The sequence below is a fragment of the Amphiura filiformis genome, chromosome 8 (assembly GCF_039555335.1).
Source record: "Amphiura filiformis chromosome 8, Afil_fr2py, whole genome shotgun sequence".
Taxonomy (NCBI): Eukaryota; Metazoa; Echinodermata; class Ophiuroidea; order Amphilepidida; family Amphiuridae; genus Amphiura; species Amphiura filiformis.
The window spans coordinates 18,090,364-18,105,702 of NC_092635.1; the positions used below are offsets into that span (position 1 = coordinate 18,090,364).

The 15,339-nt window shown below is 35.0% G+C and overlaps 3 protein-coding genes across 9 annotated transcripts in view; 2 read left to right on the forward strand and 1 right to left on the reverse strand.

Moving 5' to 3' along the window:
* Nucleotides 1-4,744, forward strand: part of LOC140158734 (ATP-dependent 6-phosphofructokinase-like) — a 58,287-nt gene extending 53,543 nt beyond the window's left edge. For all 7 annotated transcript variants that reach the window (XM_072181931.1, XM_072181932.1, XM_072181929.1 and 4 more), the window contains one exon: nt 252-4,744. The gene's annotated coding sequence lies outside the window, so the exon portion shown is untranslated. The remainder of the gene's footprint in view (nt 1-251) is intronic.
* Nucleotides 4,745-5,958: 1,214 nt separating this feature from the next.
* LOC140159444 (uncharacterized) lies at nt 5,959-6,330 on the forward strand. The gene has a single exon (XM_072182922.1). The coding sequence runs from the start codon at nt 5,959-5,961 to the stop codon at nt 6,328-6,330; it is 372 nt and encodes a 123-aa protein (XP_072039023.1).
* A 1,061-nt stretch (nt 6,331-7,391) lies between these two features.
* On the reverse strand, nt 7,392-15,277 carry LOC140158735 (uncharacterized). The gene is made up of 5 exons (XM_072181938.1): nt 15,131-15,277; nt 12,090-12,267; nt 11,333-11,389; nt 10,546-10,665; nt 7,392-9,926 (listed from the first exon to the last, which is right to left on the reverse strand). The coding sequence occupies exons 2-5, from the start codon at nt 12,243-12,245 to the stop codon at nt 9,774-9,776; spliced, it is 486 nt and encodes a 161-aa protein (XP_072038039.1). The 5' UTR covers nt 12,246-12,267; nt 15,131-15,277; the 3' UTR covers nt 7,392-9,773.
* Between the last annotated feature and the right edge of the window lie 62 nt (nt 15,278-15,339).

Genomic DNA, 15,339 nt, shown 5'->3' on the forward strand with positions numbered 1-15,339 from the left:
AAAAATTGTTTGATTGGCGTAACATGAAAAAAAAAAAAAATTAGGGTATGTCGGTCGGCAATTTAAAAATGTTTTTTTTTTTACACACATTTTAAGCTGAAAATCAAGAATTTTTCTTCTTTTTTTTTAAATTTTAATCTTTTTTTTTTTTTTATCCATTTTTTGCAAAAAATAAGAAAAAAAGTCTAGGGTCAGGCCTATTTTTAGGGTCGGTCAGGTTACGCCAATCAAACAATTTTTTTTGGCCTAAGCATGCTGTCCCATACTTTAGGTATGAATCATGAATGGTAGTAGTTCATCACACAACTTGATAAGGCTAGTCTTTAAAAAAACCAGTTCTTGTATGTGATTATCTTGTGCTGTATTGTTCTAAAGCAACTGAATATTTGAGGTATGAAGAATAAAATTGATAACTGAGTTCATAACCTGATCACACAGAAATTCAAAGAATGTCACACAGCTTGTCACATTTTGTGTATGCATATGAAAAGTGTCACAATGATATACTCCAGTTATGTGAATCAAAGTATGTTTCTTACCAAAGAAATTTCTTTGTACAAGATACAGTTCTTACGTTACCATGAAGTTGAATTACTTTATCATTTAGAGTACTTTTATATTTATGATGTGATACTTTTTAATATAATGTTTTATGTTTATCTTTGAGGTGGTATTTGCATTATTTCTTTGAAGTAACAAATGGTTAGTTGCATTTGGTGCAGTTGAATTTGTTGAGAGGTTAGGTCTCAAAGCTCACAAATGGTTTTTCAAATTGCGCGATTTTACAAATATGCGCGCGCAAGCTTTAAGACAAACCTTTTTTTTCGGCCTTATTGGAATTACCTACAGGAATAGAAAGTGTTGTAATGGATATAATTGGCTGAATTCTATTTTATCAACTTTTAGTATGTGTTAGCAAGAAGTAAACACTCTCACCTGTGCTGGTAATCCAAAGTTTCCATCCTTTTGAATGCTTATTTCATAAAACATCGCAATGACATGTTCAGTAAGCATTAATGGCTATCCATAGCATAAACTGTTTACATTTCCATCTCAACCATGGTTTGTGAATCCAAAGGATCACTTGCATGAGAATAAAAGCACTAAGGTATTTTCAAACTACCTTTATGTTAAAAGTTATCTAATTAAATGGTGTTCTCTTTTGCTATACACAGTTTCTTAGCACATTATGCTTGTTCCAAAATTGGGTAAATCACTGGTTGTCCTTTTTATATCTTCAGTAAATTTGTGCAGATGTTAGAACTTGTGTACAATTGATATGTAGATTGGATGGTGGTGAAGAATCTGACAACGCACAAGTTGGTGAGCTGGTCTCATCTGTAAGGAACTTTATGCATAAATGCTTTGAAGCAATCAATATCATCAGGTGCACAGTACCAAGTACCAGAGGGGGGTGAATGTTGTACAGGTGTGTGCCTGCTACAGACGAGAAAATAAACAGACTAACCACCAGAAGGAAAATTCCAAGCATCATCCGTTAATGCAGGGCAATTGTTCGCATATTTTTATGGTCTGTCATGTAAACACAAAAACACAAAATGCTTTCTATCATGTAATGCGAAGGCATTCAACACTGGCATGATTTTTTAGACACAAACGAATAGCCCTCATGAATATGCGAAAATTCACAGCATACAAAGCACAGGGACTTTGCCTGTTGGAGGATGATCTGTATATTTTGTTGTCTGTGGTGCCTGCCTTTGGCTACATTTTCAGCAATATTGATTAGTAAAGAAATTCCAATAAAATGGAGATAACCTGTTGACTTAGCGACAGAAACTCTCATTGTCACGGGTCTCATAAGGGCAAATAAAAGCCTAGAGGTACTGGCAGTTTTTGAATATTTGGTAGGCACATATCTGTACATTTTGTGCAAAACCCCCTCCAATAACAGTACATTGTAAAATGTCACAGTATAGAACTGTATTATAACATTGTAACTTTTTTTATTTTTGTGATTGTAACAAACATTTGAAAACAAAATAACTAAAGCTGTACACTTTGCATGTATGGAACTCATATATACGCACATACACAAAGCTGAATGGAAAATTGTGTGGCCAGGCAGTTAGATTCAGTGGGCTCAACATCGGTTGACTGGGAAGAATAAATGTGTCTGTGCTGGAAGATTTCACTGCTTTTAGAATCTAGATACTATGTATTTTATGCCCAATTTATGTGCTTTGCTTGATGCATGCTTTGACCCCACACACTTTTCTACTCAACTAGGTGTACTTTATTTTGATACGGACTTGTTTCCTGTATTTTAGATTCACAATGTAAATTGTAAACAATTGGTTTATTTTCATATATTTTGCTGATTTTAACTTAATGGGTCAAAATGATGAACCCATTCAGGAAGGATTTTGCATAAGACATGGTTGTCAACTAAGGTTTGTAATTGTTTATAAACTTAGTAATTAAAATATTTTGACAAATTTACCAATTGCATTAATATTGCAGTGTATCATCATTGCATCATACATATATAATAATTATAAGGCCACAACTAATGCAAGCTGCTTACATTGAAAAATGTGTAATACTGAAAGTAATTGTGCTAGATGGTGAAGAAGTTGACAAGACTCTTGATAGCAGCATGGATACTACTGATATTGGACTCTGTCATGTTTGACGTTTGCTTAAAAAGTTACCTTTTTCAGACTCATCATTGAGCAGCGACGTAGCATCGGGTGGTTATGTGACCGGAGGATTGTAAACAAAACATCACTACGCTGAATGAAGACGCTGTGATGGTTTCGCAAGCTACGTCGCTGCTCAATGATGGCTCTGATAAAGGTAACTTTTTAAGCAAAGACTCTTGATATATATTGTAAGGTGTGTGATAGACATATAAAGTGTCCTATATAGTCCTCTTTGATGATGTGGTGTTGAATTGAATACACTTAGCCAAACTCGTCAATTGTGCAGGTGGAAGTATAGCATAACCATGGTGACACATTGATGGAAACCCAAGAAAAAGCATTTGATGTCACTGAATTGAAAACTAAATCATGTATTTTATTTCAAACAGTAGATCAAGCCCTATTTTTATGATTAAATCATGCAAAAACTTGTGCTTGAGATGATAATGTTTACTGAGCAAACATGTTGATATGCTCAATAGTAAATGGGACCTATTCGGCATAACCATGTCAGTCACAATGTCAGCAATGATATACTTGCCAAAATAAAAGTGTTGTGCTCATGGGTTGTCTTTGGGATTCGGACCAAGCCCCCCACCTCCGGGTTTGTGCAAAATCGCTTTAAATTGTTCCATTTTGGGCAATCATAAGCCCCAGGCTCTACTGGTAGTCTGTCATTTGTGCATCCTTGATGAAATGATGACTTATTATAAATATCATGAACAGGCATGAACTTTACTCGCCAGATATGATAAGCAACAATGGAAAATTTACCCATGGGATAAATTTATGATGTTAATTTTTATAGTTCAAATTTCAAATTTTCCCAAATTAGGTGGGTTATATGCAGTGAATGAGGTGAAATAAATATTCAAATTCATCATAAACCTTGAAAATTGAATCATGTTCTGATTTTTGATATTGGTTAAAAAATGCGATTAAAAGTTGATGCATGTTTGTTTTTGTTATCAGCTTTATTTGCATTAGGATATAAAACAAGCATAACTTAGGTTATGCACTGGCTACTAAGCATACGTGCAGGATCACATGCATCACACAACAGCGATAACTAGCGATTAATTGCTGATATCCACACAAAAAATTCTGTACGCTTTTAGAAAAGACAATTATTTCAGTATTTGCATCAAATGCAGTGTTTTCATTTTCAATTACAACTCGTATATTAAACATATTGGATTTTAATAGAAATTTCAGATATAGATACAATTTTTTGTTTTTTAGTTATCAAATTTGATATGTATATATATACATGATGAAATATAAAGCCTTGAAACGTGTTACAAGCATTAGGGAAATTATGAACACATTGTGTGAGTATAAAAAGACATTAATAAATATGATGTATAATTGTTCCCTAAAATCCATGTTGGTGGATAGTGTTTTGATAGGGTCTATAGATATTTATCCTGTTAAATGGATCCACCGGTCCACACATGAAGAGCAGATCAGAGAGGGATAATTGTCAAAAGGTTACTTCTGTGAAAGAATATTTTCCTCATTATGCGCATAACATTTCTGTCAGCAGAAGTGGACCAATTTAACAATAAATTAAGCTTTAAAATATTGGTCACACACATAGAATTTTATAACAATTTTGAACAGTTTTGACCAATCTTATTATGACACCTCATCACCCAATCATGTTACAACTTTTATTACAGCAGTCTCATACATGATGTATTTTTGTATTCACACAATGATGTCCTCATCCAGCACAAATCTTATATAAAAACAGTTATCTGTGTAAATATATTAGTAGTGTGTTATGTCCTTGTGTGCCATGATACCAAAGTAAACAAAATAGTCAATTCACTAAGCTTGCCAATTGTAAATTATTTGGTAAGCTAGCTTACCAAAGGGTCCTGCTTGATATTTGGAAGTATGTTAGTACCATAGAAATGTACTAGTAGATAAATTATGACAAACATGTATAATGGGATTGTTTCCAAAGACTAAGTCTACTATCAACTACTACTACTTTTTATTTGCCAATGTATAAATAAATAACATGAAAGTATTATTTATTACAAATAAATGAGTGATGATACCATTGCAAATGATGTGGTGTTTGCGTATCATTTGAATGTCTGTGGAGTGCATACTTATGTGAATGAAAGAGGAAAATGTGTGTGCCAAAGTGCAGTGATTTAAGGGGGTACTACACCCCTGTGGTAAATTTGTGACTATTTTTGCATTTTTCTCAAAAGTTAATGACACACTGGTAACAAAAGTTATGTATATTATTGGGGCAAGGAATCCAATTACTGCACTGAAATTTCAGTGAATCAAGACAAGCGGTTCAGTGAATATGATAGGAAACAAGGTACATCCTAGCAGTACCTCATTTTCTATCACAAGTATCGAACCGCTTGGGTCACTGAAATTCCAGCGTAGTAATTGGATTCCTTGCCCCTATAATATACTTAACTTTTGATACCAGGGTGTTATTAGTTTTTGAGAAAAATGCAAGAATAGTCACAAATTTATCGAGGGGTGTAGTACCCCCTTAATGGAACACTCCGGCAATCACAACATTTATGCCTAGATCTTCTTCCTGTCATTCTTTGTCTTTGCCCAGGATTCGCACCCGTATGTAGCAATTGAGAAGACTGTTGCACGAAGTAACCGTACCTTGAGGTTGATTGATAAACCACTACTCTTCCAGATCTTTGACATACTCTTGAGTTGTTGTCCTTGCCATAGCTAATCTTCTTTTGATCTCAGATGTGCTATCACCTTTGTCTATCATTGAACCCAGGTATTCAAATTTTTTAACCTCAATCTTTTGACCATCTCCAGTTCCACTTCTATCAATAACCATTACTTTTGTCTTGGTATTTAGAAGGCGGCCTTTCTTCATTTATCGGACATGCAACAAATACCAGTTCAAGCTTACTCAAATGATATATATGTGATGTTATACATCGAAAGGAGACACTTTTGGGCAGGATCGTAAATGGAGAAATAGCAACAGATCTGCCGGGGTGATTTTTTTTTTCACAATTTGGGTTTCTTGCAAATTTGTGATGTTAATGTTGAAAATATTGTCTGATAGTTTCAGACCGGAACATAACCGGCATCTTGTATTTTTTCAATGTACATATGCATGTACATAATTGTCAATAATATTTTTAAAGGCTGATATCCAATTTTATAATACCATAACTTACAAAATCGATATCTTCGCTTAGGAATGTCCTATTTCATTGGAGCAAAATATCTCTATATTTAAGATAATGTAAAACATTTAAACAGGCTTCTGACTTTCGAGATGGCATGCCTCCGCCGAATTGCTGGAGTCACCAGACAAGATAAAATACGTAACCAGGCTATCCGGGAAACCCTAGGCAAAGAACACACAGTTTTAGACACTATCTCAGAAAGAAGATTGAAGTACTTTGGCCACATTAAAAGGATGGAGACAAACAGATACCCAAAGATAACCATTGAGGGTAAAACACATGGAACAAGACCAAGAGGAAGACCAAGTAAAAGATGGCTGGAGTGTGCTAAAGCAGATGGGCAAGCAAGAGGAATACCAACCCTAACAGAAATGAGCAGGCTAACAACCAACCGAGGCAGATGGCAGAACATTGTGAAGCAGAAGCCATCACACAGCCCACTGCTGGTGTGGACGGCATAAGTATGAAGTAAGTACGAAAACACTCAAAATTGATAACCTGCCCAAAAGTGTCTCTTTTTGGTATACTGCGTCACATATGTCATGGAAATTTCTACATTTCGGTCACAAAAATGAAGGGGACGTTTATGAGAGTGGGGCATTTATCAGGTATGATACGGTACTCAAGAACACAGGAAAGCGCCTTGTTGCACTCGGTGTCATATCATGTCAACAGCCATACTTGCTATTGAAGCCAACTGATTTTACACATCAAAATGTTCATTGACCTGATTGTTTTGCTATGATGATACAATTCAAATAATTAAGGGCTTGGATAGCGATGTTTTCACATATACATGGGACCTGAGAGCACATCAGACATCAAATTGCATTTTGAATAATGAAAGTCCTGATAGCAAATAATTGTGATTTTTTTAATTCCTTATATAATACACATTTTATGGCAAATGATTAAAATTTGATATTTTTTAAATTTAACAGTCCTCAAATTAAATTGTATAATGATATGTACTTAAAGTGCATGTAGTTGGGATGAAAAGCCATCCATCATATGAAATTTTGAACTTTTGTATTGAAGATATAGATTTTCCCCTAAACCCCCCCAAATGTAGACCTGTCTTTTGGGGAAAAATGTATATCTTAATATGAAAGGTCAACATTTTCATATGATGGATGGCTTTTCATCCCAGCTACATACACTTTAAGTACATATCATTAGATTTATACAATTAACTTTTGAGGACTGTTAAATATCAAATTTTAATAATTTGCCATAAAATATGTATTATATTACATATTTCAAAAAATCAAAATTATTTGATATCATCCGGACATTCCGTATTCAGAATTCAATTTGATGTCTGATGTGCTCTCAGGTCACACAAAAAATACTGTGCAAACATTGCTATCCAAGCCCTTAATGAACTAAATATTTTTGTAAGATCCTAGGTTCAATGGTCATCCTAGGACTTATTCAAATATTTACAGATCCAAAAAGTAAATTAATTAGTTATTTGCTATGCCTATGACAATTTAAATAATGCACAACACCAATATAATAATTTCTGTTCCTTTAACTTTAATCTATTACAAACTTTGTTTTGTTCATGTTTTCCATATATTTTACTTTACATATTTGTAGCTTCCCAGCAAACACAAAACGTTTTACAGAAAACTGTGTTTAAATGTTGGGTTACGTAGAGCGTATAAAACATAATAACATTCCGAACACATTTTTGAAAACTTCATGAAAAACATTGAACATGTTATTAAGTGTTGACAAAATATTGTGCAAAAATATGTGCCCACAAATATTTTGCAATATTATTTTCACAACATTTCAAAATTATTATAGTATTTTGTTATGTAGAATGTTTTAATGCCCTTTATAAACCTGATATTTAAATTCTATTAAAACATTTTTACCAAAACCAAAATGTGTTTATAACATGTTTATGTTTTAAAAACATTTTTGTGTTTCCTGGGTTACTGATTATCAATTCCCCAATTACCTTTTTCAACTTTCATCACTGGGGTGACAAAACCTTGTATCTCAATATGGTGAATAATTTTTTTACTGACCTTGTAGCTAGCAAGCCATATGTTATACTGACAAAATGTATGTTTATCTGCAAAAATAAACTCCCAGTCGCTTTAATACAATTTTAGTAAAAACACCTCAAATTGATGTACAAAGTACAGTGCAAAAACCTATCTCAAAAAATCAAAACCATGTAACTATAAACATTTGTGTCCTTCTTTTAGTAGTGCTCAAATTTCAAGGCCCTCAAACATTTCACTTGTTTAGATACACAAGGTCTCATACCCCAGTGATGTAATGTTGCATTTATCAGGCTAAAATAAATAAAAAATGCTACATCTCAAAGCCCTTGGCAGTTACAAAAACGTATAAAGAATAAGGTTTTTTTTATGTTATTTTTTAGTGTTCAAAAGTACACAGCATAAAACTGTGGCTTATTTACACAATTGAAGTACAAATATCAATTGTTTTATACTTATAATTGAATCAAATAAATGTTCTTCAAAATATTTCTCAGAATTTGATTTTGTGGCAAAAACCTGAAAAAGATAAATAAAAAATAATAAAATAGATTTGCCATTTCAGGCGCTTTGAGACAGCATTTTTTTAGCCTAATATGGTGTCAAGGATGGTATTCCATCAGGAAGTACAAAACAACTGGAAGAAATATGTTAAATCAGCTGCATATTATTATACCATTCTTGGCATACAAGATTTGTTATTGATATTTATTTGATTTGTTTTCTTATGTTTACTGTTTCATTCAACTATAAAACACTTTAAGGAAAATAACAATTAAATTTCAGCAAATCAATCAGATGCTTAAGAATGTCAAATATTTCATTTTAAGTGAACAAAATAGTAGCAATGCGCCAATGGGCAAAATAAATACACATTTTGAGTTTTTTAAACTATGAGCTGCAATATACCTTGTAACGAATTACATCCGCATTTAATCTAATAATACTACATGGGAAAAAAAACAGTTGGTGGTTGAATTTAGTACATAATCTGGCAAATTTTGGCATTGATTGGCAATTTTTAATATATTAAATAATTAATAATCAAATTAATATACAACATAATTTTGATGCACCATAAACATGTAAGCGCACATATATTCTTGTTATTATTTCACAACAAAAACATACAAATGCATTTTAACTCTCTTCACGCGGGTGTCAACTGCAGACGACATGTTTCAAAATGTTTTTAGAAATTCAAAAATTTCAGAAATGTAAATTTTCATGACCATATTTGGAATCAGCATGAAAAATGTATTAAAATGAGTACAAACAAGCCTAGTATTGATCCAGTAGTTCTTAAGATAGCTAGAGCTTGATATTTTGAGAAAATATTTCAAAACTTCAACTTTTTCCGTTGAAGCGTATGGCTAGCACGCAGAGCATTAAGGGATTAATATAATTATGAAGCTGAAAGTTTATAATGTATATTAATCTACTATATTTTCTATTAGATGATTATAATATTTATGAGTTGTCCAATCTGGAAGATGGGATTTGCATTATAATAGGAAATTCTGGCAATACTACACTCAGAAATAAAGGTTCTAAAAGGCCTTTAAAAGAACCATATTTTATCCTCTGTCTATATGTAACCCTCAGCTCAAGCAAAAAGTTCTTTAAAACTGAAAGAACCTTTTTTGGTTCTTTAATGGTTCTTTAACCCTGTGTAGAACCATTATTGGACCCTTTTTGGTTCATTACAAAATTGGAGTATATACACATGAGTACAATAGAGGTTATTGTCAGAAAGTATCAATAACTGTAAAATATAGGAAGTTTAATTTGGTCTTTTGTGGTTATTTAGTACTGGTCTATACTAATGAGATTGTTATTAAAGAAGTTGGGCAAAAGCCAAAAGCTAAAACATCACTCCTTCCTTATATGTTGGTATGCTTGACTAGTTTGCTGTATGGGACACCCTGAGCCAATTCCCACAGGTTTTTCAAGCACAGTACTACAGCCCCAAATGCACCAAAGATCTCCACTGCTCCAGATCCAATGTTGAATTCATGCACTCTAATGCATTGGGTCTGTAAATCAAAGACAAAATGACAAAGTTACACATGGAAGTTACAAGATGAAGTTTGTTTCTGTTAAATGACATAATTGATGATTACTTTGGGTAAAGATGACATTTATACTTGCAAAAACAGAAGCAAAGTACTTCTATTTTCTTGATCTTGAACTTACAAAATCTTCCATTCCCCTGAATAAAACTTTCTCCTAACTATGTCAGACTGACCATCAAGTGGGACATTTACACTACTCCCTTGCCCATGCCACAGATTGAATGTAAACACTTCAAATATGTGCTCCACCCATTATTGTCATGTTTCACTCAAAGTTTTGACTCAAAGTAAACTTTATAAATCTAATGATATGTACTTAAAGTGTATGTATATAGCTGGGAGGAAAAGCCGATCATCATTTGAAAATTTTGACCTTTCGTATTGAAGATAACATTAAAAAAAAAAGTTTTGATTTCAGGACATTCCTTGTATTCATAATGCAATTTGGGGTGTCTGATGTGCTCTCAGGTCCCATAAAAATACTATGTAAACCTCGCTATCCAATCCCTTAAATAACTTGGTGTATTATTTTGATAATCAAATTAAAGGAAACATAAACTTAAATTAAATGTGCACTTACATCACAAGTGATGGGGTAATCTCTGCATTGGAGGTCAGTCCACAACGCACTCAACTCTATGGCAACCAGGGTCAAACCAAGGAGAGCACCCAATAACGAGAGAGAAAGGTAGGAAATCACCTGAAAAAGAACAGTCAGCAATAAATGATATCATATGTCTTGGCATTTGTCTGCAGGGCAGTGGCTTAGCCAAAGAAGTCTAGCCCACTCTTAGCCCATTTTTGACAATATTCATCAAATTTGCCCCCCCTGAAAGTTGTTTACCCCCCCCCCCTTTACCCACCCTCTGGAAAAGTGCTGGCTATGCCACTGCTGCAGGGGTGTACATTATAACCTTTTTTGGCTTTTAGGTACAAACAAGGGAATTATTATGCTACCATATTTACACTCAAAAAATGAATATGTTATAATTATTGACTGAACAAAAAGGAACATTCAGAGATCTATGGCTTCCACACTACACTATCCCACATACATGTCATTTCTGTCACACATTTAGAATATAAATGTAACCCCCACGATGAACAAGATAGATATTGAATATGTCAAGAAATCAAGACAATCTTGAGTTCTTTAGGCCGGGGTATTAAAAAACTAAGGAATGCCTTGTGAATCCAATAGGGGATGCGGTACGTCTTAAAGATGGATGTAAACTTTCAGTTTTCTTTGTATTTGTTGATATTTCTGAAAAGAAAATGGTTTGATTCATTAATTTGTAAGCGACTTCAGAAACTTGTATATTTATTGGTCCTCAACAGATCTCTGATTTAATTAGAGATTGCCTTACCCAAGATCTCTCCCGATACACGGCCGTCAAGATTCCTATGATGGATGTGATAAACACCTGTTTAAAAATCAACAGAAATACGGTATGTCTCAATTTAATGTGTCACTATTTAGGTGTTAAGATTCACTCAGTGATAAATTCATCCAAGTTTAGATTTTGATAATTTTAGAACATGAAAACCTTATGCCAAGTATTATATGGAACATGCTGTGGAAAGAGCTTGCAATATTGATACAAAATGGCAGTTGCATGCAGTGATCATGCTCCTTTCAAGTAATTGTATGCAAATTTGGTCTTGCCTGCTTATTTTGAATTATATTTCACTATCAGTTACTTTCCAGGCTCAACTACTTGTAATTGACTACTTATGGCAATGTGGTCTTGTAACTACTTGTTTTAAATGAAGTAGTTTATCAAGTTGTCAATCTTCTATTTAAAATGATGGTGATAGACAATGAAGGCTCAGTGAAACACTCCATTTTTGGCAAAATGAAATTTTAGTATCAAAACTTTTTAACTCCATTTCTAACCCCAATAAAGCCACAGACCAGTCGTCAGTGAAACATAGACTTATCTCCAATGAGCCTGTAGTCTCTACATTGTAGTGCAACAAAGACTCAAGTCACTCAAAATGGAGATGAATATGATGTTGTGTTACACTGAGCTAGCCCTCGGTAATAGCCATCTAATCACAGCACATGTCTGTATGGATGACAAAAAGGTTTTCTTCACCTTCCCAATACCCCAAAATACTCACAACACTTCCGACCCAGATGCCAGTAGCAATGTAACCATTTGTACACCCCCAGATGAGTGCTAATGAACCAGCATTGAGGGCTACTGCACCAGCAACCAACTGCAGGATGGCCGACCCAACAAAGGTCTTGGGTAATGGCGGTAAGTCAGAAGCCATGGTTCAAGTACCGGTATACGTACTGTGTTTATAAAGAGGAAAATAAGAATGTACTAAATAAACAAAAACACTTGCTCAACATTTGGCACATAAAAAAATTAATTAAAAAAAAGCGCACAGGCACAACGCCTAGACGTTGATCCACAAGCCTCAGCACACTTTACAGGTTGTCGCTGACCACTACGGCCTCACATCATTCCATAAACCATTAAACAGCAATTCAGGGACTTTGCTGCTTCAAGAGCGCACACCCTAGACATTCCACAAATAACCATCGCAACCAGGATCAGCTCCCCGAGTTTCGTACGGGTTACAACGAGACAAATTAGCAGTGAGTTTCTTGTCCAGGGGAATTTCAAGCTAACTCAATTTTACACGAGAGCGTACAAGGCACCACCAGGGTTCGAACCCGCAACCTCTCGCACCATAGTCGAACGCCTTATTGATTGAGCTAACTTGACTGCGTTTAAGATAGCCCATTTAAGCCACTAAAAACTCCTCAAATCCATGATCTTCCTGGGGCGCTTCCCCCGGAGCCCTAGGCCACAGGACATTACCCCTGGACTCCACCAGTTAGTTACTATGCTCATTCCACTCTCATGTACAGTAAGGTATTTCTAGGGCTACTAAATTATGAATAGTTTTGTTGAATGAAGACCTAGCATGCACCCTCGAAATCAACTTCTAATCAACATATCTAGGGAGGTCTTTTTGAGAGATGACAACCATGCGACAACCGAACCTCCTCCGTTGACAATTCATGTGATGACCCGCGCCTGCAAGGGATTCTCCAATGATTTCCTGTTTTCACTCTAGTAGTTTCTATATACAAGTAGCTATATCAATACTTTCCTTGTCTTATGCAAGTGTTCAGAAGGCATCAAGAACCGACCTTTGTCGGGGGGGGGGGGGCTTTTTTGGAGGCTGCAGCCCCCAGTCTTTAAAAAAAGAAGTGAAGAAAGAGGGCGAGAGAGAAAGAGAGAGAATGTAGAGGGAGGGAAGAGAATGAGGGAGAGGGAGTGAGAGAGCAGTTGCATAGCCAGTGGGGATATGCATGATAGGGGAGCAGAGTGCCTCCTGAAAAAAATTGAAAAGGGAGGAAAAGGAAAGTTTTCAAGTGCCCCCAAAATTTAAAAGTGTACCGGCCCATATTTCACAAATTTAGAAGTACATTGTAAATTGAACCCATTTCATCCCCGGATGCCCACTTTTCAGTCAAATTTCCTGAAAATTGAAAGAAATTTCCTGAAAATTGAGAGCAAGTGACCACTTTGTTGACAAAATACAAAGTAAGGGGCTATCATTTTCTTCGGAAGGAAAGTTTTGATTTTGATTTTCCACTAAAAATGCACGGATCGGATATTCACAGTTTTCTTTTTTGCAAATGTAACCAGGTTTTATTGTTACTTTCCTGAAGTTGTTTACAGTGAGTCAGGTTATCCATTATTTAGCGTAAGTACTGCGAAATCCATTGTTATAAATATTGCAGTATAATCTTTCCGCATACAGCCACAAACACGCTCACTATGTATGAAGGAAGTCTGACAAATTCTATCGGTCGGGGACACGTCACAGATTGGAATTCTGGCTCCTGATTGGTCAGAAATGGCTGTTCCAAGTTACTCTCTGGAGTGAATGATTACCTTTGGAGTGAATGACCAAGTCAATAAAATTTCTCTTTACAGCTAAATTACATATTGTTTGGAGCTGATATCGTCAATACAGGGTATCCCTGGTCAGTATTACCAGAGAAGATGTAAGGAAGAGGAGGGTTAACGGAATTATATACTTGAGATAATCCCGTAGGTAATCCGGTTGCACCTATTCATAGTCCTTTATTCTCAAGTAGTTAGACATCCACTTGCATTAGCCTTTGATGTGATGTGTGAGACCGCTCACAGTCGACCGATTTTCACTCCAAAATTGGAAATATTTTGAATGTTTCTATAGAGAGTTTGTTGAAAAGTATGAAACACATGTATTTAAAGGATCTCCTGCTTGGATGGGATACCACATGTGGATAATACAAGAAATAAATCCGAGTGTTTTAAAATTTCCCCCAAAATCCGCCTTTTTTTGTTAGTATTATACATTTCTAAAGAAGAAATTTTTAGGATTTTTTTTAGAATAGTGGTGATTGTTGATCATTTCTATTTTCAAGTTTTTATGTATTTTCCGGTCATTTCCTGTAAACCTAATAAAGATATTCTGATAATTGACAACATCCTCTATCACAAATGATAGAGGCTGAAAGTGACAACAAGCGACAAAAATTGTAATTTGTTATGGAACTTTAGTCATATTTTATCTGAAATCTGACTGGATGACAGGGCCTGCATGGTATCACTGACCTATCCCTAAAAGTAGTTGCGTGTATCCCACCCGTTCCGGGTTCAAACCCCATTGTAGTATTCTATTGAAAGCGGCTAAATAGGGTGATTCATCATTTCATCTCACACATAGTTTGTTTGAGGATAGCTGGATCAACCTCCTCTTCCTTACATCTTCTCTGAAGTTGAAGAAAACTGAACACTATCAAGTCCAAAACATTTTATAATTGTAAACTTCAGGACCACTCCATCCATAGACACCCCAAGAAAAGTTTCACTCCAATTATAGTGAGTGAGCATGTCAAATTCAACAACCCGACCGACAGAATAGCCCCGGGAGAATAGCATTATGATGATGTCTTACAAACTCAACAGTCACCTCAAATGATAGTCATATAACGACCAAAAGATAAATGACTGACTATCATTGAGGACTGAGTTCCGCAGTCTACAGTCACATGAGCAATGAGATGAGTTTCTCGGTTTCTCAAAGTCAATCTCTACTTTTATACAAAAATCACTCCTCAACCAAGTCCAAAGCACGGGATTACTTACTTATTATGCAGGGGAAAAGATAGTGTCCCTTCCGACGCTAGTTCTTATGGTTTTTTTTTTTTACAAGTCAATAACCTCTGTCTACAAAATCTTGTTATTAGACTTTGATCTCATCTGCTGCATTGGCATTGCGCTGCATTGTTTACAACATCACAAGACTTCTTCCGGGTTATACCACTTCCGGGTTTGCGTTTTCCAGGTATTGTGAT

Excerpts from the sequence above, each read along its gene's own strand:
- LOC140159444 (XM_072182922.1), top strand. The coding sequence starts at position 5,959 with ATGGCATGCCTCCGCCGAATTGCTGGAGTCACCAGACAAGATAAAATA.
- LOC140158735 (XM_072181938.1), bottom strand. The coding sequence starts at position 12,245 with ATGGCTTCTGACTTACCGCCATTACCCAAGACCTTTGTTGGGTCGGCC. Across the intron at positions 10,666-11,332 it reads TGTATCGGGAGAGATCTTGG|GTGATTTCCTACCTTTCTCT; the intron begins GTAAGGCAATCT and ends GTTCTTTTTCAG. Across the intron at positions 9,927-10,545 it reads ATTACCCCATCACTTGTGAT|ACCCAATGCATTAGAGTGCA; the intron begins GTAAGTGCACAT and ends TTTGATTTACAG.